A 27447-nucleotide genomic window follows, 5' to 3' on the forward strand; every position below is an offset into this window, starting at 1 on the left:
CACCTATGTGGTTATTCCCTCCCCCTCCCCCTATATGAGATAGCCTTCTCCTCATAGAGCGGCCAGCCGGAGGAGAAGTGCATCTTTCTCCACCCCTTGATTCCTTGATCCTCACCCTGTACATGGAGGCGAGTTTGAACTTAGCCCTTCGTGGCTGTATTTAGCTCTTTGTGGCTGTTTTTTGTTAACTAATAGAAGGAAATTTTTCCCAGAGAAAAAAAAAATTGAATTTGATGAAGGCCTGAAGTATATATCAACCATCAGAAACATGTGCAAGATTCCAACGAACGCATAAATGCATATTCAGGACGTTAACTTTGGGAAAACAACTCCTAATCCTGCATCAAATGACCAGGCACAAGCATGTCCTAATGCAAAGTAAAAATGGGCTGAAAGCATATGGTCCAAGAACATGATCTCTGTACAAAAAGAACAAAGCAAGCTAGTACCAGAAAATGTTTAAAACAAAGATAATCTCCCACTTTAGGCCACCATTCATGAAATGGACACCTCAATTATAGATTTCTTTGGCCATCTCAGAACGACTCCTCAAATGTACCTTCAAAGGGGTCCCCTCTAGTTTTTGAGCCTTTTAAATGCTACTATCTATCATCATGATCTTACTTCTCCTTTGAATGCGAAAGGATCCTCAATTAGCATGAACTGAGACTGCCTCATCAACTTTCTATACTGTGCATCAATCAATCCAACTGGTCCTCTCACAGTCTATTGTTACTGGCTTGCTACGAAACAAAAACATGGACTAAAAAAGGCCCATACATCTCTGATCCTGGTGCTTCTCCAGATCTACTATGACTGCCTGCTAGGTGAAAGAAATGTTGCCCCTTGTCACCATGTCAGTCTTATGGTGGAGAATAGCCCAATACATATTTGCTGGTTCTGGTACTCAGTAATGCATCATGCTACTGGCAACATACAGTAGATAACACATCGTAGAATGGCATGATCTACACACACATCTCAGGTAAGACAAGGAAGTGAAGGATGTCAACAAGCTAGGGCCAACCATCATTAGTATCCTTCAAAGGACTAATGACATGTATATATCGCCCCAAGTGGTGACCCAAACATCTACCTTTGCACCAGGAAAACAGCCTTTTGAGTTACCTGAATAAGATATCAGATTGGCAAGTCATGCATTATCGGTTGACACAAAGCTCCAGTTAACTCCTCTGTCTATATATATACCAATGGAAAGTTCAGGTCCCAAAATGCGATCTTGCCTCCATGAGGGTCTACCTCACAAAGCTCCAACTCCATCATGCATAGCCTATACTACATTGCGTTTATAAATATCTTGAGAGCTGATTGACCTGTTGAAAGTACTCAAAGTTTAAACTAGACATGTTTTCGTGCTGCTTGTAAACATAGTGGTTAATGCATGTGGGTGGGCCCCACAACCTAAAAGAAATATTCAAAAAAGGGGGGCATTTAATGCACACCAAGGTTTTAAAAAGATGGTTTGTTGGAAAAATATAGCAAAGCCAAGGTTTACACTTTAAGCCTGAAATATTAAAGCAGTTGCAATGGACTATGCCAGGGTTATTGAAGACTGACAAAATCTAACTGACATTGCCACCTTAAACGCATGCCACACATGTATCAGCTGACTGTAGGAACAGGAGATTAGGTAGTTCTGCAGAGCCGCTGTACCCCAAACAAGACACAATCAAAGATCTGCAGCTATTATGTGAAGGCTGTTGCATAAATAAAGCCTGCACCTACAATTGGATGCAAAGTTGCAATCATATGTTTCAAAGTATATGTAAGGCCTACCTGTCTGAAATGCAAGTGTTTTCCACAAAGAGAAAACAGCTAATAGCAACAGAAGACTTTAGAAAAGTTTCGTGCTTTTTTAGATGTGCTGCCCAATCTGCCTGCCCCTGGGACCCTGCCTGCTGCTCATTCATACCCATTTACAGCTTGTACATTAGCCCAGCTGAATCCTTTCAAAGTCTAAGAACACTTGCATAACAAAACGTGCTCTATTCTTGTGTTTTCCCCTGGGATGTGTTAGAATTGTACATTCTCCATGCAAGTAAGACATGTAGCCATTATAGAAAGCCAGCTCAGAAATAACATGGAAAAATCCATAAAGATACTTTTTTAGTAACTCGAGAACTACAAGTGTTTGAAGCAAAAACCTGCAGTGAACCAGCACAGAAGCTCCTTCGAGAGCAATACGGGCAGCAACCCACGCTGCAGCAGCAAGCAAATTATGGAGATGCACTAACCAGCCACTGTCTCCAAGAGCTGAAACAGCTGCAGACATGTTGCTAAGGTTACCACCTCCCCATGCAAGTCCCCCGCTTCTCTGCAAAGAGCAGTGCATGCCGTCATCTCAAGAGCAGCATACATACCCATCACAAGGTAACCATATAAGTCCGTCAGAATTTTACCAGTAAAGAGGACGATCCATCTGATGAAGCAGCACCATGCGTGTCCAAATAATCTCTGAGACGCGAGAGACTATCACGCATAGCATGAATATTCTCAATTCCTAAAAAAACAACCTGCACATAATTTCTATTGAGTTACTTTTGGTAGCATATGGTCTTCTAAGGGACCTCCTTTTTTGAAGAGTAAAAAAGATTACCTCAGACTGGAAGTAGTTGGAGGATGACTCTGATCCACCACCCATTGCTCCATTAGCTAACGCGTTTTTTCTTGGTCTTGCATCAGCTATGTATAGTTTTCTGCATCAACACTATAAAATATGACATAATCTGCAAGCAGGACAATGACTGATGAAAACTCTGCCACCACAAAAAAGCCTCCGTGGTAAGTTTACACAGTGCCCTATAAAATAAACAGCAACACTTGAAATACAACAATCTGAAATACATCAGTCCAGAGAAAGGTCGTTAACGTGTTTCCCCATTGTGCACAGAAGGGATGACCTCAAAGAGAGCTTTGCTGGAGGGCTGAGGACAAGAAACTTCTACATCAGAAACCCTAACCCTAGATAGCCATATCGCTTCTCGTCATCATTGTTAGTATTCCATGCTCCATCCTCGTTGGGGTCTGCAATTTTAATGCCTGCTAGGGCAGCCAAAAGAGGTGCACACACACTGTTTACAAAGGCCTGCCAAAAAACGGCACTCAAAATGGAGCACCCATTGGGTGCAAGATGCCGGCCAATTGGATGGCTAGCCAACCAACAACCAGCCCATCGAAATCCATCAATTTAATTTGGCCAACTCTTTCACACACTCCATCTATTAAGCAATTTCTTTTGTGATTCCTGAGTTCTTATAACCAATGTCTTTTGCATTCTTAAATTTTGTTATCTTAGAACATAATTAAAATAAGTTTCAATACAAAAGGCCTCGTTTCAACTGTTTTATGGAACACAAATTTTAAGTATGAAAAAGGGTGTACCTGCGTTCCTCACAATTTGTTGCAGGAACACAAAGAGCCTCCACAAGTCTTTCATCTGCATTGCTACAAACACAAAAAAATTGCATTCGTAAAAAAATTGTAAGAAAGTACAGAGCATTTCTTGGAACTTCCCAAAAAGCCACTTCGCAACTTTTTCTCATTGAAGCTCTTTATAATTGAGCTGAATATTGTTTCCATCAGGTCAGTGCACACAAGGATAAAAGATTTGTGGCCCTCTGCATACACGAGATGCAACGACAGAGAAACAAACTTATGAGACATATTAGGTGTCAAGAGGAATCACGATCAAGCAAAACACTCACATTCTCTTTTCAACATAGGAGGCAAAGCGACTGGTAATGATGATATACCACAGGGCAGCATTATCATGACATCCAACACCTAGCTACGTCCACGTGACTGACAATACAAAAAGCACATAAGACTGGCAGAGAGCCTTTCTATCACACGTTATGACTCATGTACCAAGCTCAACACCGTTGGGTCATCACACCAGATCCCCAAATGACTATATAGCATAACCCCCTCATCATAAGGGACCCGAGTGATTCCAGTACTTAAGATGCTTTTTACTAGGATTCTATTTGACAATGTCTGATTTCGCCCCCATACACAGTTAACTGGAAAAAAAAAATGCAGACCATCACCAAAAACAGAAAATGCAAGGAGAGTAACAAAGGATCTAAAGCGGCGGATACCTCCCATCATCAAACTTAAAAGCAACAGCAACACACCTCAAAATCTTTAGGAAGCAGCCTCATTTTTAAAAAGCCATCTACATTTGGTCTCAAATGCACCGGCAAAAACTGGCCAATGCCGTATTTGCAACGAGCTTAAAAGTGCCACGTGATAAGATACAAGGTTTGCTCATGCCACTAGAGCAATTTAGTATAGACTTAATCACTAATTTGACACGAATTCCGCAAAGCGCAAATCACAATGTTTCACTATTGCAAACAAGCTTCTTAGTTGATTCCTTGGAAAGGTAACTCTTAACACACGGACCTTAATTAATTGCTTTAATATACACACAACCATTCATCATAAAATTCCCAAATAAAAACAAAACATATGCAAGATATGCGACATGCTTTGTGATATGTGTCCATGCAAAAGTACACACTGGGGGCTGAAAATGAGCTACCCCCCCACCCCACCCCCCCCCCCATTAATCCCTCTCCTCTTCTTATTGTGATGTATTCAATAGTTTGCACTAATGGCATTCTCTGAGCGGCGTTGTGGTTGTCGTTCATGAGTGGCTGAGCGACAATACATCGACAGCTCATTGTCGATGCCCTTTGCCTCTTCGAGAGAGCCTGACATTGCAAGAGGCAATCTCTAAGAGGACTCGACGATGTCATTGCCCTCCCATGTGGTTTTGGGATAATGAAGATTGCTTGCTATTGCAAATGATCCCAAGACACACTCGAAGCCGAGCCTCCATATGGTGAAACCTACAGCTTGTAGAAGAACCTGCTGTGGTCCTAGTTGATGCTGATGCGCCTACCAGTCATGAGGATCAAGACAATAAAGCCCATGTAGAAAGTCACATGTTGTAACTATTGCTACTGTTGAATGAATAAAGAATTTTATTTTTCTCCGAACTTTGTCGGCTTTATTGTGTACTTTCTTTTTTTAGAATCTCCTGGCACCTTGTCCTTATTGTCCATTGCAATGACCCTTGTTCCTCGGTCCTTCTTTGCAGTCTTTGCATCCATGGCCTCCATGGATCATTCCACCTCAAAGAAGTCTAAATCTACGGAGTGGTCTTGGTGGGATGAGGTCCTGGCAGAGGGTGCCTACAAAACAAGAGGAGCGAAAAAGTGGACATGCAAATATAGTCTCCTTACGAAGTCAGGTAGTGCAACTCGTATTCGAGCACACATGCTTCATCACCATGGACAAGACATTGCATTCTGTACCAACATCACTAGTGAAGCACGAGAGGAGCTTCGTCAGAAAGACGAAGCACCCCAGGCATCTTCATCGGCTTGGAGAGCAGGGGTGGGAATAGATCCTTCCACATATGTGGGCACTTCAGGACAAACCTCTGGAACCACTAGGTCTTCATATGGTGGAATGCCTTCATTTTTTGGACCCATTGCAAGTCCATTTGGTGCACCACCACCAGCAGTGGGCGTGAGGTAGATGGGACCCAAAGGAGGAGGAGGAGGTGGATGGTGGTGTTGCGCGCTTCTTCTACGATGATGCCATTGCCTTTTAGGTTGCTCAGTCCTTCACTTCAAGGACATGGTGCGCAAGATTGCAGAGTATGGATCCACCTACACTCCTCCATCATCATCAGAGGCATTGAGAACCACCTTACTAGCGAAGAAGGGCACAGTTGTTGCAGCAACAGAGATTGTTAGGTCCTCTTGGGATAGGAATGGCATCACACTTATTGTAGATGGCTGGAGCGACACTCGGTCCACATCCATTCATGGTGTCATTGCCTATTCCAGAGGGCAATCTTACTTTATCTCATCGCATGATGCATCCGAGACAGGGAAAAGTGCCGAAGCACTCTTCCTAGAGTGGTCAGCAGCCGTACCAGCGGTGGGTGAAGAGAAAGTGATCCACTTTGTAGCTGATGGAGAGAATGCGAACAAATCAACCGGCATATTGTTGTGTGACAGGTTTCCTAGGTTTGGAAGAGCCAATGCTTTGGCAGATCGCTTCACCACTAATCCATGTGTTCGGTGGGAGGACTATGGGGCAGACACTCCAGAGTTGCAACAATTGGCCATCAAGATTCTAAGCCAGGCGGTCAGTTCGTCTTGTTTGGAGCAACTATGGAGCTCATTTAGCCATATCGCTTCAAAGAAGCGAAACCGGCTTGGCACTCAAAAGACCAATGATCTAATTTTTGTGAGTGCCGATTTGCGTCTTCTTGAGCGAAATGAGAACCCCCAATCTTGGAAGCATTGGTCAGAGGAAGATGAGAAGGCTTCAGAGGCAGAGGAGCATGCCAGTTTACCGCCTACGCCGATAGCTACTTTGGGCGAAGCAGGGGATAGTGGCTCCAACGACTTTCTAGATCATGATGATTTGGGCTCAAACGATGTGCATCTCTCGCAAGTTTGAGTCTACTCATGAGTTCCAAACTTGGCTGATGTATTTGCATTGTACTTTCTATTCTTAATTCAACAAGAAATTGACTTCATCTTGAGGTGTCCTTTATGCAAATTTGAGAAAGTCTCGCTGTTGAGTTTGTAATTACTAGTTTTTGGTTCTATAGTTTAATTTATCAAGTATATGTGCCGTTTCCTAGCCGTTCCCGTTTCCCACGGTTGCCGTTTCCGTTTCCGAGGGGGTTGCCGTTTATGTTTCCGTTTCCTGTTTCTGGTGACTATGGCCCATGCCCCCTCTGTGTCGTGGCGAAATGATCACTCTCCAGGCCACCTTGGCCTGGGTAAGCCTCCCATCGTTGCGAGCCCACAGAAAGTTGCGGATCAAACATTGAACCTGACATTGCAATACAAGCCCAAGAGAAAGACCAGCAAGAGGTGATGTACCACATGGTGGCGAGAAGAACCTGGTTTGGCCAACTATAGAAAGCCTAGCAGAACTCCAATATAGCAGCTTCTTCTAAATGCTCAAGAGAAGAGGGGCGAGCTGCTGCTCGGGGGAGATATCAATGTAATCAACCTAGCATCCAAGAGAGTGCCCCTTGGGACACACTGAAAAGCCTCAATTGGATGCCAAGTCGAGGCGAGTGATGAGCCAACCCAAAAACCACACAACTTGTGCCAGTTGATCTGCGCTCCGGATGCAGGACATAAGATCTCAATCGCCTCGGCGAATCTCTGGGGTTTCCCCTCGTCCCCCCGACAGGTATACTGCCATGTCATCGATGAACTCTAAATCAAGCAGCTCCTCCTTCGCGTGGATGGGAAGACACAATCCCTGGAGCCCGGTCTCTTGGGCGGAGAGAAAACTACTCACGACAAACAGGAAGAGATAAGGTGCTAGAGGGCAGCCCTGCTAGACTAGGCAAAAGAGTGGAAATCTGTTGGCTCACCTCGGACCCACTGCTTCAGAAAACCCATCCAGGTTATCCCTTCAAAAAGCCCCAATCTACTCTGTCATAGGCTTTCTCAAAATCTGGAAGAAGAACAATCAGATCATCTTGGCCAAAGCAGTTGCCTCCCAAGTGAAGATGTCCTGGATGCTCCAATCCTGAACGAAACCCATCTATGTACCATGAATCAAGTTGGGGAGGAAGGGCTGCAGTCTCCGCTGATGGCCTTGGCTAGAATTTTGTAGGCGGTCCCTGGTGATGGTTCTCCACTACCAAATCTCCAATCTGTCACCACCCTCCTCAGGAATCAAGTGGATCAATTCCTCAGACAGCCTCTCCGGCATGGCTCCCGAGACTGGAAACCCATTCTCTCCCGGGGATTTTCCCCTAGGCAATGCCGTCATAGCCTCTGCCATCACGAGACCCCTGGGTATCTTCACAGACACACGTCACATGCCATGCGAATCACCATTGACCAGCTAAGAGGATCATCACACCGTCTGCAGATTGAGACTGGCAGTCCCCCAGGAGGCACAGGTATGCAGAGTAACCACGACCAGAGAGGTGAAGAACGAGGAGCATTCATGTTCACATACTCTAAGAAACGTGGGAGATTCTGCTACCTTTTCCGAGATGGATTTGGCTCTCCCAGGTTATGCAGTAAGTGGATCAGAAATGCCCGGGTTTATACTTGCTAGAGCTTCGTTGTCAGAGGGAGGCCTTGCTCAAACAGAATCCTAGGAGTCAGAGTCAGCACAATGCCTCTCAGACTTCCAACACAAGACTTCTTTGGACTGAACCCCCCTGCTACAGAGGATGCCACTCAGACTTCCCTAGGACGGAGGGATTCCACCTGCCATCAACCTCCTACCAGATTGTGGGACCCTTTAGACCCACACACCTGCGAAGTCACCAGAGAGAGAACACAGTCCAGTTTCAGAGGCAAGCGCCTCCCCCGCCCTGGGGATTCCACCTGCCAGTTGCAGATCCAGGACATGCTGCGGCCACATGAAGAGGCCCCACCACAGGCGATGGGATACATCTTCACAGTTTTTCACTCTATGATCTATCATGGAGGAGGATGGTAATATTATCGGATGAGACATGCACTCTTTTCACATACTGGCATATCGTATCAGCCACATGGCTACTTTGTACTACTTTTCACACATGTTCACAGCATAGGTATTTGTCTTTCAGTTTTCAGTTATTTTTCCATGGACCAGTATTCTCATGGAGGAGCTATTGTACTACTACTTGATCTTATAGACCCTCGGGTCTTTTCAGGACGTTAATACAACTCTCTCTCTCTCTCTCTCTCTCTCACACACACACACACACCCACTATGGTACAGGATGGAGCTAGCTAGGTTGCATATCATGATTGTATACTCCATGCATATAGCTTTGCATTCTCCTAGTAGTAGAGCTCCATCCCCTTCACCACTCACTGTACTTCTTGCACACCCAGATTCAGCTTTTTAGTTCAATACTTTTTCATTTTGTTGGAATGACAGAGGATACCCCATACAGGTACTCCGATTTGTCTCATAGGCCGAGTTCGGTCTTTTGGAAGACGTTAATAAAATCTTTCTTTCTTTCTCTCTCTCTCTCTCACATAGACCTAAATCAACAGTAGTCCAAACGCACCTTCGATTGTTCAGCATGAGTCCAACCAAAGGTTGAGAAGACCTTGCAAGCACTGCTCCATTTTCTGTACTAAGAACAAAAAAGATGTTAGACATCACCAGTAACAAGCTCCTTGACACAGATGGCAGATGAATTTTGCAAGACAGTCGAACCAGGATGCCGCCAGCTCATGGCTGGAAGCCTCGCACGTGCTCGAAATGCTGCAGCCTGTTGCACTTCTTCATCGCTGCAAAATCCAAGATCTACTTCAGATACTTATGAGATAGAGATCATATAAGTGTCAGGATTACATGAGCCCCATTAATTGATAATTCAAGAAAAGTGTTACAAATAGATCCACCACCAAACTCCCGGAATACCTTATAGAAGAGGGTACTATGAATAGAGGAGGATATGTGGGAGACAAAGCAAAGCTTGAATTGGCTTCACATATACGCCAACGTTGACTTGAGTCTGTTAGTCTCACTCCATCACTAATAACGCTTCCATAGCCTTTTCTGCTGGAAGGAAGATGAAGAAGGCGCAAATATTCTGCATGCAACCGCACCTTCGGATCTGTATTTCTAAATATCGTGGAGTTACTTGTAAAAGCATAGAGATCCCATAAGCGTGCTGGCTTTATCACTCTCATTAGACCATCACATACTGCCCTTCTCTGACAGTCAAACAGGACACACTTCAGCCTTTTAAAAGATTTCAAACCTTTTATTCTACGTGTCACAAGAAAAAAACAATGGCATCAAAAGCAGGCCCAAAAAGTGCCAGGCATGAGCTGCTCAGTTTCCCATCCTAATGAACGAGGAACTAGACATGGCGCAATAATGTCCACTAACCAGTATCGTCGCTTTGATCATGAATCCTGCCAGCCGGAAGGGCCCAGAACTTTGATAGGAACCTTCTTTATCTCTTATTCCAGTCTTCCCCCTTAAAATCACCCTTTCCTCCATCTTCAGCAAGTATCTCACCACCAAAGGCCTCCCATCTCAAGTGTGTGATATAAAGGTTCTAAATCACCAAAAGAAAACTGGCTCTAAGGTCTAATATTCTTCACTTTGCTTTGATAAACTAAGAGTATGGGCATGTACCTATAAAGATGAAACCCTGAAAGCATGCAAGGCTAAGAAAACATACTTTGCGCAAAGCGCATAGACTTGCTTCATCAAGCTACTTGGGCTTCAGACCATCAACTCCATCTCACACGTAAAAGGCAACTTCAAAAAATCACCACCTATTATAGGATAAAAATGCACAAATGTTAGCAACAAGATAGAGATGAGAAAAAATACCTGTTTAGTTCGAGGTCGAAATCCAAACAAGATGACTCGCATGTCTTTTCCTGGATTTTCAAACCCAGTAAAAACTTAAATGCATAGATATTGAGGAGAAATGCTCAAGGATACTCTAAGGAAAGCATACCAACAACTTGGAGCAGTCGCTGTGAAGCCGTTTTGTCACGTGCACAAGGAACTTGGGAAACACGCACAGGCTGCATCTTTTGTTAGTAACATCAAGAGTATACACCAAGTAATTAGATTCTTTCTTGAAGGTTTGTGCACATTTTGCAAAACAAAAATAGACACTATATATAACTGCCCAACCTATCACCAATGCTTACCAGTTTATTGAACTTCTCAATAGTAGCCAGAGGAATTGTACCAAGAGGAACCACCTTTCTCTGCCCTTCACTCTGCCAAAATTCCAATAATTATAAAATGTACCTGAACGGATGAATTTTATCAGTGTAATCAACAAGCACTATAGGTTGAAAACACAAGACCAACCACAAACATGAGCCGAAAATTTGTCACCAGCAAAGTCCCAGCTATGTCCATGTTAACCAGAACAACCCCTCTTCCCTGAATAAAATGCAGACACAATTATAGGATCATGCAATTCAGAAAAATAAAAACACACAGCCACCCCCAACTCCTGTTTTCTAAGTCATCCTTAAAGCCTCTTTCATCAATACCGCATGCATAAGATGCACCAGTACCACAGGCATCACATGCTTGGTGAAACTCTCAAAATGGAATTCACAAAATTTAAAAGCTCTCAAACAAGAAGGAAAGACACCAATTAGAAGAAGCACCATAAAGCAAACACAAAACCACACAAAAACTAGAAAGACAGCACGATAGACCCAGAGAATTACCGGACCAAGAAGGAGCTTGTCCCACCCAAAAAGAGGGCCTCCAAGTAGTATCCATAGAAGTTGAAAAATGCATCATGCTTCATTGATTAGCTTCTGATGCATGAGTTCTCCAAATCAACGAACCGCAGTGCAGTGACCAAAGCTTCACAAAATTCTCTTTCGTCCTCACGCATTACATCATTCATGAAAATCATCAGACATGTGCTTTCCTTTGATGCCCCTTCAAGATATCATCTTGTGCACCTCACACACATTCAAATTCCATTAATGGAAAGAATCTTCTTTCAAACCATAAAATGTGTAAGCAATACGAGATGTGAACATTTCGAACCCCCATGCAAGGCACACATATGGGACAGGATTGAGAGCTTAGGTAGGAAGAGGCTTTTAGAGTCTAGTTAAGGTGTTTGAACATTTTCTTCGGCAAGAGGAAGGTGACAAGGGTCTATGAGACAAAAAGAAAACGTTATTAAAGTCTAACAAAAGGTAACAAGGGTCTATGAGAGACAATGGTAGTGCATCTGTAGAGTATTTGTGCCTATGTGCCAGGGTAAACAGCGGAATTCAAACTCTACACGTAGCCCTATATCCTATTGTTTGTATTATGCACAACGAATTTCAGAACAAAATTTCAAGTACAGAATGTTGCCAAAGATGTGATCGGTTGAGTGCATCACCCATGTGAGTGCCATGTGGACATGCTTCCTACACCTTCTAATGAGCCTATGTGGCAAAGTATGGCCAGTTTGGGGCTGTTTTGGCAGCCCAATAGGTGCCCACAGGTGGCCAGGACATGGACCGATAGTTGGGACACAAGTTGGTGTGATATGCAACGGAAGTCTTTGTATTGGAAGATCCTGTCACACAAATGCTCACACCGCTGGTCATTTATTTAATAAAGTTTATATTTATAAATGACAATAAATGCTAAATAAATACGAGAAAATATGGGAAAAATACCAGATAAATCCTACTAAATATCCTAAGGCTTCTGGATGTTCTAAATGATGCACAGGCATATGAATGCATATTATGCAGGATGCAGGGTGCTTTCTGATGCAAACCCTAAGGCTTCTACCGACTCTACATGCATGAATGATTCTCTCCAAGTGAGTTAAGGGACTTGACTGACTGACTGACCCGCTAAGACTGAGGAATGACCTACGTAGCTCGTGCCTGACTTATCCTGGACAGAGTATGTACAATGGGGTCGTCAAAAGAGAAGAAAAACGGCGACCAAAGGCTGCTTCATATGGAGTCCGTCCGACACTGTCATGTGCACAGTGTGTATCTACCGTGTGCTATACGCATGCAAGACTAGTTTCGAGGCTTGGGGAAGCTTGGAACTAGGCAAGCTGATTGACGAGCTGAGTTAGGGAAATACTAACGGGCGGGCACCCAAGTATGGAGAGGCGGGCGGCCAAGTGTGGACGCCCGATGACCGGCCAAGAGCCTATAAAAGGGTGGCCAAGGTTAGTTATTGTATTATAGAGAGTCTCGCGAGTTTGTGAGAGCTCTATGGTCTTGGAGCCTGGATCTAGTGCAGACGTGCACCTGCTTTACGCAGCCGAGGCCGGCAGCAGTCTCGAGGCCCGCGAGGGCAGCTTCGTGGCGGTATGGGACGTCGCGAAGAGGAGATTGGTCAGTACGTCATCCTAGTTAGCTCAGCTCGTGGCTCGGTGGGGACAGCCAAGACTGTGGGCTTGCCCACGGCTGTCATGGTTGGGAGGTGAGTCAGGCCTGCACCCCCCTTGCTTGTTTGTTTGTTCGTTTGTTTGTAGGATTCGAGTTTCGAACCAAGATCAAACACAAGGGGATCCGTGGGGATTTGACAGTGATATCAGAGCATACCTCGTGAACGAGCAAGTCGGTAGGTAGAGAAAAAGAGGTCGAAGAACGGTATGTGTTAAAAAACTTGCTGTTTTTACGGTTTAGTAGGGTCGCTTGCTTTGCAAGGAAGAGAAGTCTTGTTGTGCAGTCGCATAAACTGCAGGGAGAGAAACAGAAAAAAAAAAGCATGTTTGCTTTTCGTTGAACGCATGAGCGAGAGAGCACGTGTGAGAAGGTGGATATGCGGGCAGGTTGATGCGCTGGCACGTTTGCAGGCGGTGGCTGCCGGCGGGCTGAAGGCGCCTAAGGCTAGGCGGCCAAGCAACCAGGCCACGTGGCCTTGTGGTCAAACTAGCGCAGCCAGCCCAGGCGGCGCCTAGGCCAAGCAGGCCGGCGCCCAAGCCAGGCTACGTCGCCAGTCCGGGCAGGCGCCCAGGCCACGCACAGCAGGCGGGCGCCCAGGTACACGTGGACTGGTGGCCACACCTATGCAGGGTTGTCGCAGGCGCAGGATGGCGAGTAAGCGCAGGCAGTCAGCAGCCGTCGGTGGCAGGCGTGCAAGCGCCGGCAGGACAACATGCGCCGGCAGCACATCAGTTGATGGCAGCTCGCCGACCGGCTATTCCAGGAGGAGAGAAAAAAAAAACAAGGAAAGCACGTTTTTTTTTAGCTTTCGTTTTTTTTTTTAGTTTAAAATTTTCCAAGTTTTAAAAGAACCCCCCTCTCCAAGGTTTCCAAGGTGTTTATTTTTTTTAGAAAAAAGAATATATATATCCATATATATATATATATATATATATATATATATATATATATATATATATATATATATTTATTCAAGAAAAAAAAAACACAAAAGCAAAGCAAAAGCTAAACGTAGCTTTTGGAGATTTTTGGCTTTTGGGAAACCTTTATAAACCCCCTCAAGTGGGCTTCTTGCCACACATCTCTCAAGTTCTCAAGTTTTCAAGCTCTCAAGCTCTCAAGTTCGCTCGCACTTTTGTTGTGCAAAGATCGAATTTTCTCTCCACGTACCCTCTTCACGATGTCGACCCAAGAATCAGAGTTGGAGCCCCTTGTGGAACGCGAAGGCTTGCTGGCTATGGAAGGTACCGATGTCGATCTTTTTGACGATTTTGTGTCAAAATCAGATTTCCAAGAGTTCAAAGTAGCTCTCGAAGCTTCTTCGACGGAACGTCAGGCACAAATCGCAGCCCAGATGCAAGCTTTGCAGAACTCCATCGCTCTATTGACCACTACCCTCTCTACTTTCTCGGGTATGGATACCTTGGCTCTGGACGAGGCCATTCATTCAGCTCGTATCTATGATGATACGATGGTCTCTTCCAAGTCAAAATCCGTTACCGAGCAGGGGAACAAGCATAAAAGAAAGTTCTCCGCACCTATGGCTAACACGACAGAGGGAAAGTCTTCGGACCAACCTTCGAAGAATTCAAGTTCGACACCAGCGAAGAAGAAACGACTCCTTAGGGCTTTAAAGCTCAAGAAGGAAGGACGTTGTTTTATCTGCGAAGAAAAAGGACACATGCGTAACGAGTGCCCGAAGCAAAAGGGTACCAAGTCAAACGCAGGACCCAAGCCAAAGGCAGCTAACCAGTTGACAGGTACGTCAATTACTGTACTTTCTCGCCCTAGTACTTGTTCTGATTGTCTATTCAATTCTAAGGTATTTGGCTTACATGATCTTCTCCGAGTTTATGGAGAAGTGAATGGCCATAAAATTCACATTCTTTTAGATCCTGGCAGTTCGCATAACTTTGTTAACTACAAACTTGTGCAGAAATTGAGTCGTGATACGACACTTAGCGACCATACCTATGAGATACGTCTACCTGCGGAAAGACAAGTTTGGGATCGCAAGGTGGAGATGCTTCCACTCCAGATTCAGGACTACAAAAACACTCTGGAATGCTATGTTATGCATCTGGAAAATGTAGACTTGTTATTAGGGATTGAGTGGTTTAAGACTCTTGACGTCCAGATAGATTGGTCTAGTCATATTTTTTCTTTTCAGCATAGGGACACCAAGTATAGTATTTTAGGTGATTGTATCCATCCCTCTCAGGGACCTCTTGTAAATACAATTGATTTTGGAAATATAATGAATTCTTCTTTGTATACCGCTTTCCATTGTGTATTGATTTCACTTTCTTCTTTTCTCATCCCTTCCATGGATGTAAATAAATTAAGTGTGTTTGAAAGCAAAGAATTACAGAAGATACTTGATTCGTTTCAAGACGTATTTCCTAAGGAACTGCCATCGGGTTTACCACCTGAACGGGCAGTAGATCATCGTATTGACTTATCCCTAGTGCTCATCCTGTGTGTATTCCACCTTATAGGATGAGCCAAGCTGAGGAAGATGAGTTGGCTAAACAACTCGAAGATTATTTGAGGATGGGCCAGATCCGTCCAAGTAAATCACCTTGGGGTGCACCTGTGTTGCTTAGGAGAAAGAAGGACAATACCTGGCGAATGTGTATAGATTACAAGAGATTGAACAAGCTGACCATTAAGAACCGTTATCCTCTCCCTAGATCAGATGACCTGATTGACCGGTTAGCAGGAGCAAAATATTTCACGAAGATAGATTTACGTACTGGCTATCACCAGATACGTATTCATGAAAGGCATGTCGAAAGAACCGCCTTTCGGACTAGGTATGGCCATTACGAATTTCTCGTATTACCTTTTGGGTTAACCAATGCTCCAACCACTTTCCAGCAAATGATGAACGATCTTTTTCGTGAACATTTAGGGAAATTTGTGGTGGTGTTCCTGGATGATATTTTGATTTATAGTCGTACTCTTGAGGATCATGTTAGACACCTCACGATTGTCTTATCTATTTTAAGACAGAATCAACTATATGCTAAGTTAAGTAAATGTGAGTTCTTTATGACCGACATCATTTACTTGGGACACAAGATCACTAGAGATGGATTGAGCATTGACTATGACCGAGTTCAGAAGGTTTTGGACTGGCCTATACCGCGAACAGTGAAACAACTTCGTTCTTTTCTGGGTTTTGTTGTTTTTCTTCGGAAATCTGTACGGGAGTACTCTCAGCTCACACTACCGATGACCGACTTATTGAAAGGTCGTGGACGTAAGTCAAATCAGCCTATCACTTGGAATAACGATTTGGATATGGCCTTCAGACTTTTGAAAGATAAAGTCAAGGAAGCACCTATCTTAGCATTGCCTGATCCTAGTCGGCCTTATGTTCTTGAAACTGATGCCAGTGACTATGCTATCGGGGCTGCTCTATTTCAAGATAGTAGACCGGTTGCTTTTGAAAGTAAAAAGCTAGACGACACTCAATCTCGTTGGCCAACCCTTGAGAAGGAGCTTTATGCTGTGATTCATGCTCTCAAGGTTTGGAGACATTATTTATATGGCTCCAAGTTTGTGGTATTGACTGATCATCAGTCAATCAAGTATGTGTGTGATGTGGATGATTTGAGAGGCAGGAAAGCTCGTTGGGTAGAGTTAATGCAAGATTTTGATTTTGAGATCCGTTATCGGAAAGGGTCCATGAATAGTATTGCAGATGCGCTTAGTCGGATTAGAGAGGTGAATACTTTGTCGTTCACCGAGATTTCTACTGACTTATTTCAGTCATTGAGAGGGCTTTGCAGGACTGATAGTTATTTTGGTCCATTTTGGCAGAAGATCCAGGACAGGAGCTCATTGATTGACCAAGACTCGATGACTGAGCAGTCTACCATTCAGGCTGCAGGAGGCCAGTGGATGATTCGGAATGGTTTACTATTCCGTAATGGCGAAATTTGTGTACCACAGATCCCGGACATTAGGTCCAAGATTCTGAGGGAGTGTCACGACGCCCCTTCTACTGGACACCCTGGGGTACACAGGACACTATCATTAGTGAAACACACTTTTTATTGGCCGAAGATGAAAGGGCATGTAGAAGATTATGTTCTCAAGTGTCAGATTTGTCAGGCAAATAAAGCTGAACGCTTTAGACAGGCTGGGCTGTTGCATCCTTTGCAAATCCCAGGTAATAAATGGGAAAGTATTTCCATGGATTTTATTACCGGATTGCTAAGAAAACATCAAGGCCACGATTCTATTTGGGTTGTGGTAGATCGCTTGACAAAAATGGCTAGATTTTTACCGACCCGGAAGACTATTACAGCTACGCAATTAGCACGGCAGTTTATCGAGCAATTGTTTAGATTGTACGGGTTACCGTAGGACATAGTCAGTGATAGGGACTCTAAGTTTACGAGTGATTTTTGGAAACTTGTTTTTGAGAAGTTGGAAACAACTTTGAATTTGAGTTCCTCAGATCATCCTCAATCTGATGGCCAGACTGAAAGAGTGAATCAGATTTTGGAGGATATGCTTCGAGCATATGTATCCCCAAAAGACAGAGTTCATGGGAGGATTATCTTCCTATGTTAGAATTTGTATATAACAATACTAAGCATACGAGTACAGGGTTTAGTCCTTTCATGCTTATGTATGGTTTTCAACCAAGATCACCTGTTACAGTAGGATTCTCAGGACTTCAGCATGATGCAGCATGTAATTTTTTGCAAGATATGCAGGAAATGTTACAAGTTGCAAAGGAATCTATTAGAAGTGCTCAAGACCGAGACAAGTTTTATTCTAATAGACATCGTTCACCTAGAGAGTTCTCTGAAGGAACGATGGTGTATTTGCGAGTTCCGAAAGATTCCGAGACTTTACGGACAGGTAGATCTCCGAAATTATCCCCTAGATACTGTGGACCATTTCGTATTACACGACGGATTGGTTCAGTTGCATATGAATTGGATTTGCCTTCTCATGTGAAAGTTCATCCTGTATTTCATATCAGTAGACTTAAGGAAGTACTGGGTGGAACAGATCAGTTAGTTACTCCTCAAGAAATTATAGATGTCGAGGACATGACATTTGTTCCGCACGAACCTGAAAAGATTCTTGGATTTCGTGAACGAAGATTGCGTAATACGCTTATCACGGAATACAAGATCAAGTGGAAGGATCGTATTGAGGAGGACACTACATGGGAGACATTGACTACTCTTCAGAGAGATTACCCTGGCTTTTTAGTGAGCTCAGGAGTGAGCTCTTAGAGGAAGGGGAGTATGTCATGTGCACAGTGTGTATCTACCGTGTGCTATACGCATGCAAGACTAGTTTCGAGGCTTGGGGAAGCTTGGAACTAGGCAGGCTGATTGACGAGCTGAGTTAGGGAAATACTAACAGGCGGGCACCCAAGTATGGACGGGCGGGCACCCAAGTGTGGACGTCCGATGACCGGCCAAGAGCCTATAAAAGGGTGGCCAAGGTTAGTTATTGTATTATAGAGAGTCTCGCGAGTTTGTGAGAGCTCTATGGTCTTGGAGCCTGGATCTAGTGCAGACGTGCACCTGCTTTACGCAGCCGAGGCCGGCAGCAGTCTCGAGGCCCGTGAGGGCAGCTTCGTGGCGGTATGGGACGTCGCGAAGAGGAGATTGGTCGGTACGTCATCCTAGTTAGCTCAGCTCGTGGCTCGGTGGGGACAGCCAAGACTGTGGGCTTGCCCACGGCTGTCATGGTTGGGAGGTGAGTTAGGGTGCAGTGTGCATAGACATCACGCCTCAACTTTGGCCAATAAAAGGACCGTTCTAATTTCTCGAGGGTACTGTTGATACCCCTATGTCCTCCAACTAAGGAGTCATGGGCATCGTGGAGAAGAGCGGAACGCTTTTCCCAAGTAACACAGAGACGGTTCTTGTAGAACAACCAACCGTTCTGTACTGAATAGTGGCCAGGCTCAGAATTGAGGGCCAAACTGTACTGAGTACCAAACTCAGGAGAGTCGACATATTGGTCTTTCATACTATCTAAGTCCTTCCCCGTGATTTCGAGAATGGTAGATTCTTGGACTGCCTGGATGCTGGACTTTCGACTAAGAGCATCTGCCTACTGGGTTATGCTTACCAGGGATGTATTCAATCATATCTCCAAACTCTTGGAAGATTTGACTCGACCTGACCTGTCGATCACTCCATTGGGCACTTGGCATAGTCTAAAGCCACTTAAGTGCTTGGTGGTCTGTTTTCACTGTGAAAGCCTGTCCATAAAGAAAAGGCTTCCAATGCTTGAGCGTTGTGATCACACCCAAAAGCTCCTTGTCATATACCAAATAATTCTTTTCAGCAACATCCAACTTTCTACTATAATATGCCACGGGTCTATTGTCCTGCTGGAGAACTGCACCTATGGCTACATTGTTGGCATCGGTGATGACCTCGAAAGGTTCGTCCCATGATGCTAACTTTGATACAGATGCTTCTGAGGCAGCTTTCTGGAGTGCACAGAATGCATCAAGCGCCTTGCCTGTAACTAAGACTTTCTGCTTGCGAGTCTTCACCCCCTTGAGCAAGTCAGTAAGAGGTTCTGCAAGGTTGGAAAACTGATGGACATGGGTACTATAGGCCTGACAAAGACCTACGAATGAACAGATTTCTTGGGCGGTCTTAGGAATGTCCCAATCTAAGATCTCCTGAACCTTTGATGGATCCAGTCTAATCCCATCGGAACCGATGATGTAGCCCAAATATTGAACTTCCTTAATACCAAAGACAGACTTTTGGCGTTTATGTAGAGCTGATTATCTCGCAAAAGTTGCAAGACTTTCTCCACATCTTTCTCATGCTGCTCCGCAGTGGCTAAGAAGACAGTATGTCATTAAGGAATATGAAAACACACTTCCCAATGTGGACTGCGAAAATCCTAGACATCATCTTATTGAAGGTTGCGGGTGCATTTGTAAGCCCAAAAGGCATGACTACGAACTCGTAGTGACCACACTCTGTCCGAAAAGCTGTTTTTGGAATGTCACCTTCAAAATGCGGACCTGATGGTAACCACTCTTGAGGTCGATCTTAGTGAAAAACTTAGCACCGTCTAAACGCTCCAAAATGTACTCTATCCTTGGCATAGGAAACTTATTCTTGATAGTGAGTTTGTTTAATGCCCTGTAGTCTACACAAAGGCGTGCAGACTTGTCCTTCTTTTCGACAAATATGATAGGTGCAGCAAATGGGGAGGAAGAAGGCCGAATGAATCCGGCTCGGAGAAGCTCAGATAACTGCTTTTCTAACTCGCCCTCTAAAGTCTTGGAAAGACGATAGGAAAACCTGCTAGGAGAATCCGATCCAGGGACCAAATCAATGTGATGGTCCTCAGGGCGAGAAGGTGGGAGACAGGGCGGGATACTGACGGAACCACTGGATTCCTAAGGTCACACCCCAACAGAGGTGAGACGATGAAATCTCGTTGAAATGAGGCCTTCTGAACTTCAAAGGCAAATTGTTGTGCCTTCTGGGAAATGTGGGTGCGAAGACCAGGTGTAAACCCGTCCACATCCAGATGATATGGGACTAATGTGCAGTTCAATTTATTAGCCAACTGGGGAGAGATGGCGTCTTCACAACTACCCATATCGAAAAGGACTACAAACTGTCGGCCCTGGGCAGAGCCATAAGCTCGGATGAGACTCTTCTGAGCAGCATCGCTCTCACCCTCCTGCTTAGCATCAAATACCACGGATGACATAGGATGCATAGAAGGTAAAAGTTGAACTGCATTTGAGGTAGTAGGCGGGGCTGGAGGAGCTAGGGAGGCTGTGGCAACTGTGGCAGAAGGCGCTTTGGCGGCTTGTGCCGCTTGCCATTTGTGGCAATCCTTCTTACCATGCCCTATAATATGACAGAAAAAACATCTATTTTCTGACTGGTGCTTCTGGAGGAAGATAACCTCCAATGATGCCTGCTTTAGCCTTTTCATCAGGGGTTTTCTTAGGTTCTTCATCTTTCTTACCCCCTGAACTGGAGCTATTACTGCCGTCCTTAGCATCTTTAGAAGAAGCGTTACCTTTCCCTGTCTGTGCAGCTGATTGCTGCTGCTGGGGTTTGGTACTGGACGGAGATGACTGCTTGGGCTTGCCCCCATTCAGCTTCATTTCTTCATTCTGAGCGAGAGTCAGAGCCCGGTCATATGTACTTGGTTCAAAGTTACGAATTGTGAACCGAATGTTAGAGTCCAATCCACGAATGAATTGCTCCATCTTAGCCTGCTCAGATAACCCTAACTGCTGTGCTAAAGTAATAACCTTACCGAAAAACTGAAGCACTGGGGATCCGTTCTGTCTGAGTCCATAGAACTCAGAAGGACGTGCTGCTGTTGCCTCCAAGAGTTGGAGACGCTCCATGAGCAGCTGATTCTGAGCTCTAAGAAGAGCTATGGTGTCTGCTGTAGGCGGAAGAACATGGTCTCCTTCGGGGGAGACGTCTTCCGACTGATGAGTACTCTATTCTGTAGACATGATGCTGAAGTCGGTAGTCGTGCCGGAACGCAATCTAACCATCCAAGGATGCCCCCATGCTAGGATACGGTGTGTGTGGACAATCTGAATCTGATACCAATGTACTATGCAGCGGAAGTCTTTGTATTGGAAGATCCTGTCACACAAATGCTCAGATTGGGTCCCAAATTATCCACTAAAGGACCCCCTATCCCAATAACGAGATAGTATTTGCTTTATTACTTTAGAGAGAATGATTGTGGACTGTAGATAAGCCAAACACAAGATCTCGGAGGATCGGAAGCCTGGCTGAACTGTACACGGCTGTAGAAACACCTCGATGAACTGATCTCGAGCCTATGCACACTTCCCAAGGGCATGAGGAAGGGCTGCACATCTGAGGCTGAGAAAGAAGGTGGTGGACTATTCTAAGCTATGTTAGAATGCTGTAAATGCTTATGAATGATTGAATACCTTTACCAGATGACTGGTGTATGCCTAGATGATGCACTGAATGCTGGATACTGATGTATACTGATGAATCTAGGCTGAAACTGCTGGAAAACTGCTAACGCAGGGCTGTAGACCTGATTACTGGTGTAGGACTGATGCTGGACTGAAACGCAGACTGTAGGGGCTGCTGCTGGACAGAAACGCAGACTGTAGGGGCTGTAGATCTGTAAACGCAGACTGTAGGGGACTGAACTGCAGGCGGCTGGTTTATATGCAGAAAACGCAGGTGTGTTTGCTGATTCAGGCCTGTAGATGTACTGTATGGCTGCGCTTATGTCTGTAGGGACTGCTGAACTGCATGCGTTGGAGAACCAGGGCTGGCTGAAGCAAACTCAAGCACTCCAAGGGCTGGATGAGACTAGTCCAGTGCTGAAGGCAAGGGAACTCCTAGGGCTGAGGAGGAAAGCTCTTAGCACACTGAAGACTGAATGGGAAACTAAGCCCTATGCAAGCCTATTTATACTAACTAGAGGCTGGTCAAGTTGGCTGGTCATTTATTTAATAAAGTTTATATTTATAAATGACAATAAATGCTAAATAAATACCAAAAAATATGAAAAAAATACCAGATAAATCCTAGTAAATTCCCTAAGGCTTCTGGGATGTTCTAAATGATGCACAGGCATATGAATGCATATTATGCAGGATGCAAAGTTCTTTCTGATGCAAACCCTAAGGCTTCTACTGACTCTACATGCATGAATGATTCTCTCCAAGTGGGATAAGGGACTTGACTGACTGACTGACCCGCTAAGGCTGAGGAATGACCTACGTAGCTCGTGCCTGACTTATCCTGGACTGAGGATGTACAATGGGGTCACGGCATACGACAAATATCATCCTACTGGGTTCTAATACTGAACAAATGTTGCCCTGCTGATGATGAGCCAGTTTGTCACCATGCACTGAGTGCAGAGTGCATGTGACAATTGGGCACAACATAAACACAATAAAGGCCCTTTTTGGGGTCATAAAAGCCCTAGCCAACCTGAATATGACTTGCAATGGGTGTTCATAGGCATCTCATCCTTGCACACACAAGTGTTGGCACCACTTGCTAGAAGGCAGTCCTCAACTCCAAAATACAAGCATCTCGAGTGTAGACATCTATGTCATGGGCAATGGTGTGTGAACACTCTGGGACTAGACGAGGCATTTTTTCCTCACTAGGAGGTTTTTCCCCCTAGCATGGAAATACCCTCTATCTCTTATTATTAGGTGTACTTATTATCCTTTGTACTTTCTTCTATCACTTATTATTGGGTGTACTTATTATCCTTCGTACTTTCTTTGTGTACAACACTTTTCATTATCGAGTGGTACATTTCTCTTCTCCCAAGAGCTTCACGACTGTATTTACTGCACCCTGCGTGTGTCTTGACTACAGGCTACTAACCCTAAACCTAACATCGAGATCATCACAGAAGCCGTCAATAAGCAACTCATCTTTGTATGCATCTGTACATAGGTATGCATAACGAGGATCTAGGTCAAGATCCAAGTTCATCATTGTAAATGTAGCATATTTTGCAATATACAAAACATTAGGTCTCTCCCTCTTCCTCTATTGTCTTGCTCATATTTTTATTAGCATTAATCTCTCATGTGCTTAGCATTAATCATATGTTTAAGTCTTTCCACTGCATCACTTATGTGACATTGGAATTAGAGCATAGGTTCATCCTAGGTAGAGTTTGTGCATTATGAACTAGGGTTTTCTAAAATGAGGGTTCGCATTTTACGGTTTGCAACCAAAATTAGGGTTTCTTTGTTTTGCATCAGATCAGCCCTTGCAACAGTGTTTTCAGACTCAACTTCAATGTGCAAAGTAGTTCGTGTTTCACCTTTTTCATCAAATTTTGTGTGTGTAGGCTAAGACCACCAAAAGTTTTAGCCTAGGTCTAACCTAAGTAGGAAATGGCTTCTCTTGGATACTCTCAAAAATGCGAAGAGATAAACACCCACCATCGACAGAGAGTTGAAGAGATTGAAGCAAAGTTCAAACGGCAAGAAGAAGAAGTTGTGGCCGAATGGAAGCGGGATCTACGATGACAAGAGGAGGAAGTGCGACAAGCATGGCACTGACAAGAGGTGGAACACTTGCATAAAGTTGCAATGTTTGCAGTTGAGTGGATGGCAGAGTTCATGGCAGCATCAGCAAAGGTCGAGATTGAAGCCCCTAGGGTTGAGGAGCAACCCAAGACCAAGAGTATTTGTTGAGGTGAAGTGATTCCCGCTCACCCTCCTGCAAGTCAACTTTCTCGTCCTCCTCCTACCCAACAACAGCGTACTTGGGATGCTCGGGATGCTCAGGCCCATGCGTTGATTGCTCTCTCATGCCATAGACACATCATTCCGCACATTTGTTCCTGCACCACCGCAAAGGGTGCTTGGGATACCTTGGCGGCGTTGTATTCAGGTTGCAATGAGGCTCGTGTAGCTCACCTTCTTGGCAAGCTTGAGACTGACCGCATGCTTGAAGTTGACTCTATCGATCGATACCTTACGCATGTGAAAGACCTTCGAGAGCAACTCATTAACATTGATGAGATCTTGACATATGGCTATCTTGTTCAAACAGTCTTGCGTAATTTGCTCGACTCTTATTAGACATTTGGCACCACTTTGCGGTTGTTGGCTGGCAATGCACCTAATGCGGTCACTTTTGACAACCTTGTGACTCTCTTGCTAAGTGAAGAGCAATCCCGTTCCAACAAGAACAACATGATGTCTAATGAGTCAGCAATGGCTGCTCCCTTTCGTGGGAATCGATCTAGGCTTAAACCTAGCCCATTGCATCCTCCCAAAATGGAGGACAAGCCTGAAAAGAAAAAACATTGTAATTATTGCAGGAAAACAGTGCACACCATATTGGCACACCTACCCAACATTATTGGCCCAAGTAATAGAGAGCTTCCAAGACACGAGGAGCTCCTAGAAGATGTGATCACAAAAGGAGGTGTTTCCAAAGAGATATTATCGCTCGAGTTGCACATGATAGAGCCAAAACCCAAGAGCCAACAGGTTCCCATGGAGGTAGATCTCTCCAAATCATAAGAGGAGGATGAGGTTAGCCTACCAGCATACGTGGAGCTTCCAAAGATTCTTTCCGATTCCAATACGGAGGAGGATGAGGTTGCATCTCTTGCAGAAGATCCAGTACCCGAGCTCTAGTGCTTCAAGATCAAGATGATGAATATAGAGATGAGCCTACAATTGGACCGGGACAGAAGTGGAGCAAAGGTGCATGATTTGCCTCAGTGCTCTAAGTTTGGCAAGAGGGGATGTCACCATCACGTGCATCACCCATGTGTGTGTGCCATGTGGACATTCTTCCTAGTTGCAACAGCCTTCATGGAGCAGGCCAAGCAAAGGCCAAGTAATTTGCATGTGTATGGGCAGCATAGGCAAGTCAACGTTTAACTTCAGCCCTACAAAACACAAATCCACAACTCCAACTCTCAAGAGACAACAAGTTCTCGCCCATTGTCCAACCCACATTAACTAGCCAACACTTAACCCAACATGTACGAACATATTCTCTAGTCAAGGATCAAATCTGATTTGTACTCTAACTCAATATCATAATAAAGCAAACACACTGCAAGGTGGGGGACCTTCACTCGGTTATTGGGACCCATTGAAGTGTCCAATGTGATCTCTCCTTTTCGGTATTGAAATGAAAGCACAATTGCAAGCATTAATCATGTCTTTTGCACCCTTTCTACACTAGTATCAGAGCTAAGGCTATCTTGAGACAGGTACACCTTTTTTTTTAGGTGGACTCTTTGTATGTGATCCTCCAGAAAAAAACCGTAGAGCCACCCACTCAAGTTCTCCAAAGGGTTATTTGTATGCGTTCTCTGAACAGATCAGTGAGCCACCCACTATGAATCGCCAAGATGAGAGCTTTGCAAAAGAAGTCTTCCCATGCCTCCAATCCTCTACTATCACCAACACCAGCAAAGAATAGAGGAGCAGAAAGAACAAATTTGAGGGGGGCCTCAAACAGCGTTCCCTGCCACCGATTGTCTCTAGGATGAGTATCGCAGTTTGCAACAAGCTCACAGCACATACGGAGTCTTGTTCACAATCAAACCATAGAATATATATGTGGCCTACAAAAATAGCTTAGAAAAGAAATGAGTACCTCCACAATGACGCCTTCCTCCTGTAAAAGGAGATCTTCCATTCCGTGTGAGAAAGATCCAGTCATCGGCTGCAAGCCCGGTTAACAGGGTCATTGGCTAAGCAAAATACAGGAACCTAACAAATAAATTCTGCACTACAGTACTATTACAACAGGTCATCATCACAACAATATCACGATTCACCATAGATCATGGTGGCCGCTGGCGGCAAGGTGGGATTTATACAACACAAAGACTGCACTACGGCATTAAGACTATGCAACCATGGTCAATTCTTCATCTGCAAAGGTTCAATTTATCCAAACAAAGCTTAATCTAGAATGACAAACAAAGCTTAATTTGTCCTGCTGGGAAAAACAAATAACCCATTTCCATAAACTTGGTTTTGGAATGCTCCATTGACATATAAAAACAGGCGTCAACATGCATTTAAAGGCTCAACTTTTAAACTGCAAAGCTGAACTTGCAGTGCTTGGAGAAGAGGAGTTTAGCAAGTACCTCTACAGAAGTCCAATCTAAGCCACCGAGCCAAGTCTCTGGTCCGTCCATCGCTAAGATCGGAGGATTTCCAACCCTGCCTTATGTTAACGAGACGAAACGCTGAATCCGAACATTGTAACTAGAAACATAATTCTTTTCTTGAGGAAAGCAAAAAGAAGCGTGTAAACTCTATCTCTAATCGGGAAGGTTTCCCTGTATCTCTGACGCGAAACCCTAAACTGCTCTGCTGCGTGTACTGCGAACAAAGGGCGCAAGGTCGTATCCTTCCCGCTGTTGATTTTTCCTTCTCAAGCAGGCAACGCTCCTGTCAACTCTCCCCTTCTCTCTCTCTCTCTCTCCTGCCAGGACAAATGTTTCCTTTGAGATTAAGGTTTGTTGGATAAATTTTACAAAGGCAGATTTTAGAGTCGCTCGTCGGTCTAGTACTAGTTATTAAAGGAATACTTTTTATTTTGAAAATTTGTGAAATTGTTTTTTTAACGCAGAGCATATATCCGGGGTGCCGTGTGTCGTGATTTTGTGGGACCGATAGAGACGCTTTTCGGGTTTGCGTGCTTTGTTTTGTCTTCTTTTGAGGCAGAGGTTCCTCGTCCTCTTTCTTGCGTGATGTCCTTCGTTTCTTGCCATTGACGTAACATAGGTACTCTTTCCCACTGTCAATCTATTCTATAACGTAATCAAGGTTCATTTGCTTTATCTGTACATCCCGTGTCAATCAATTTTGTAACGTAATCAAGGTTCATTCACCGACAAGGATTAAAGTGTCATTTAATAAAGGCGACTCTAAAATATAGGCAAGAGCAGACGTAGTGAAAACAATCTTTAGCTCATCGCTCATCGCTCATCGCTCGTCGCCCAC

The 27447-nt window shown here is 44.4% G+C and overlaps 1 protein-coding gene across 5 annotated transcripts in view; it reads right to left on the reverse strand.

Annotated features, from left to right (window-relative positions):
- LOC147624310 (phosphatidylinositol-3-phosphatase myotubularin-1-like) overlaps positions 1-26963 on the reverse strand; it is a 42066-nt gene extending 15103 nt beyond the window's left edge. The window contains exons 1-13 of one of the 5 annotated variants that reach the window (XM_086819295.1): positions 26586-26963; positions 26087-26155; positions 10876-10950; positions 10710-10781; positions 10511-10580; positions 10381-10430; positions 9454-9749; positions 9247-9320; positions 9095-9158; positions 3403-3465; positions 2618-2717; positions 2421-2534; positions 2166-2335 (exon numbers count right to left, since the gene is read on the reverse strand). In XM_086819295.1, the coding sequence (XP_086675421.1) occupies positions 2166-2335; positions 2421-2534; positions 2618-2717; positions 3403-3465; positions 9095-9158; positions 9247-9320; positions 9454-9749; positions 10381-10430; positions 10511-10580; positions 10710-10781; positions 10876-10950; positions 26087-26155; positions 26586-26636 (1268 nt within the window). In that variant the 5' untranslated portion in view covers positions 26637-26963. The other 4 variants (XM_086819294.1, XM_086819296.1, XM_086819297.1 and 1 more) reach the window with 4 other exon arrangements.
- Positions 26964-27447: the final 484 nt, after the last annotated feature.

This window comes from Cibotium barometz, chromosome 25, assembly GCF_041138505.1.
Source record: "Cibotium barometz isolate CiBa-2024 chromosome 25, ASM4113850v1, whole genome shotgun sequence".
NCBI lineage: Eukaryota > Viridiplantae > Streptophyta > Polypodiopsida > Cyatheales > Cibotiaceae > Cibotium > Cibotium barometz.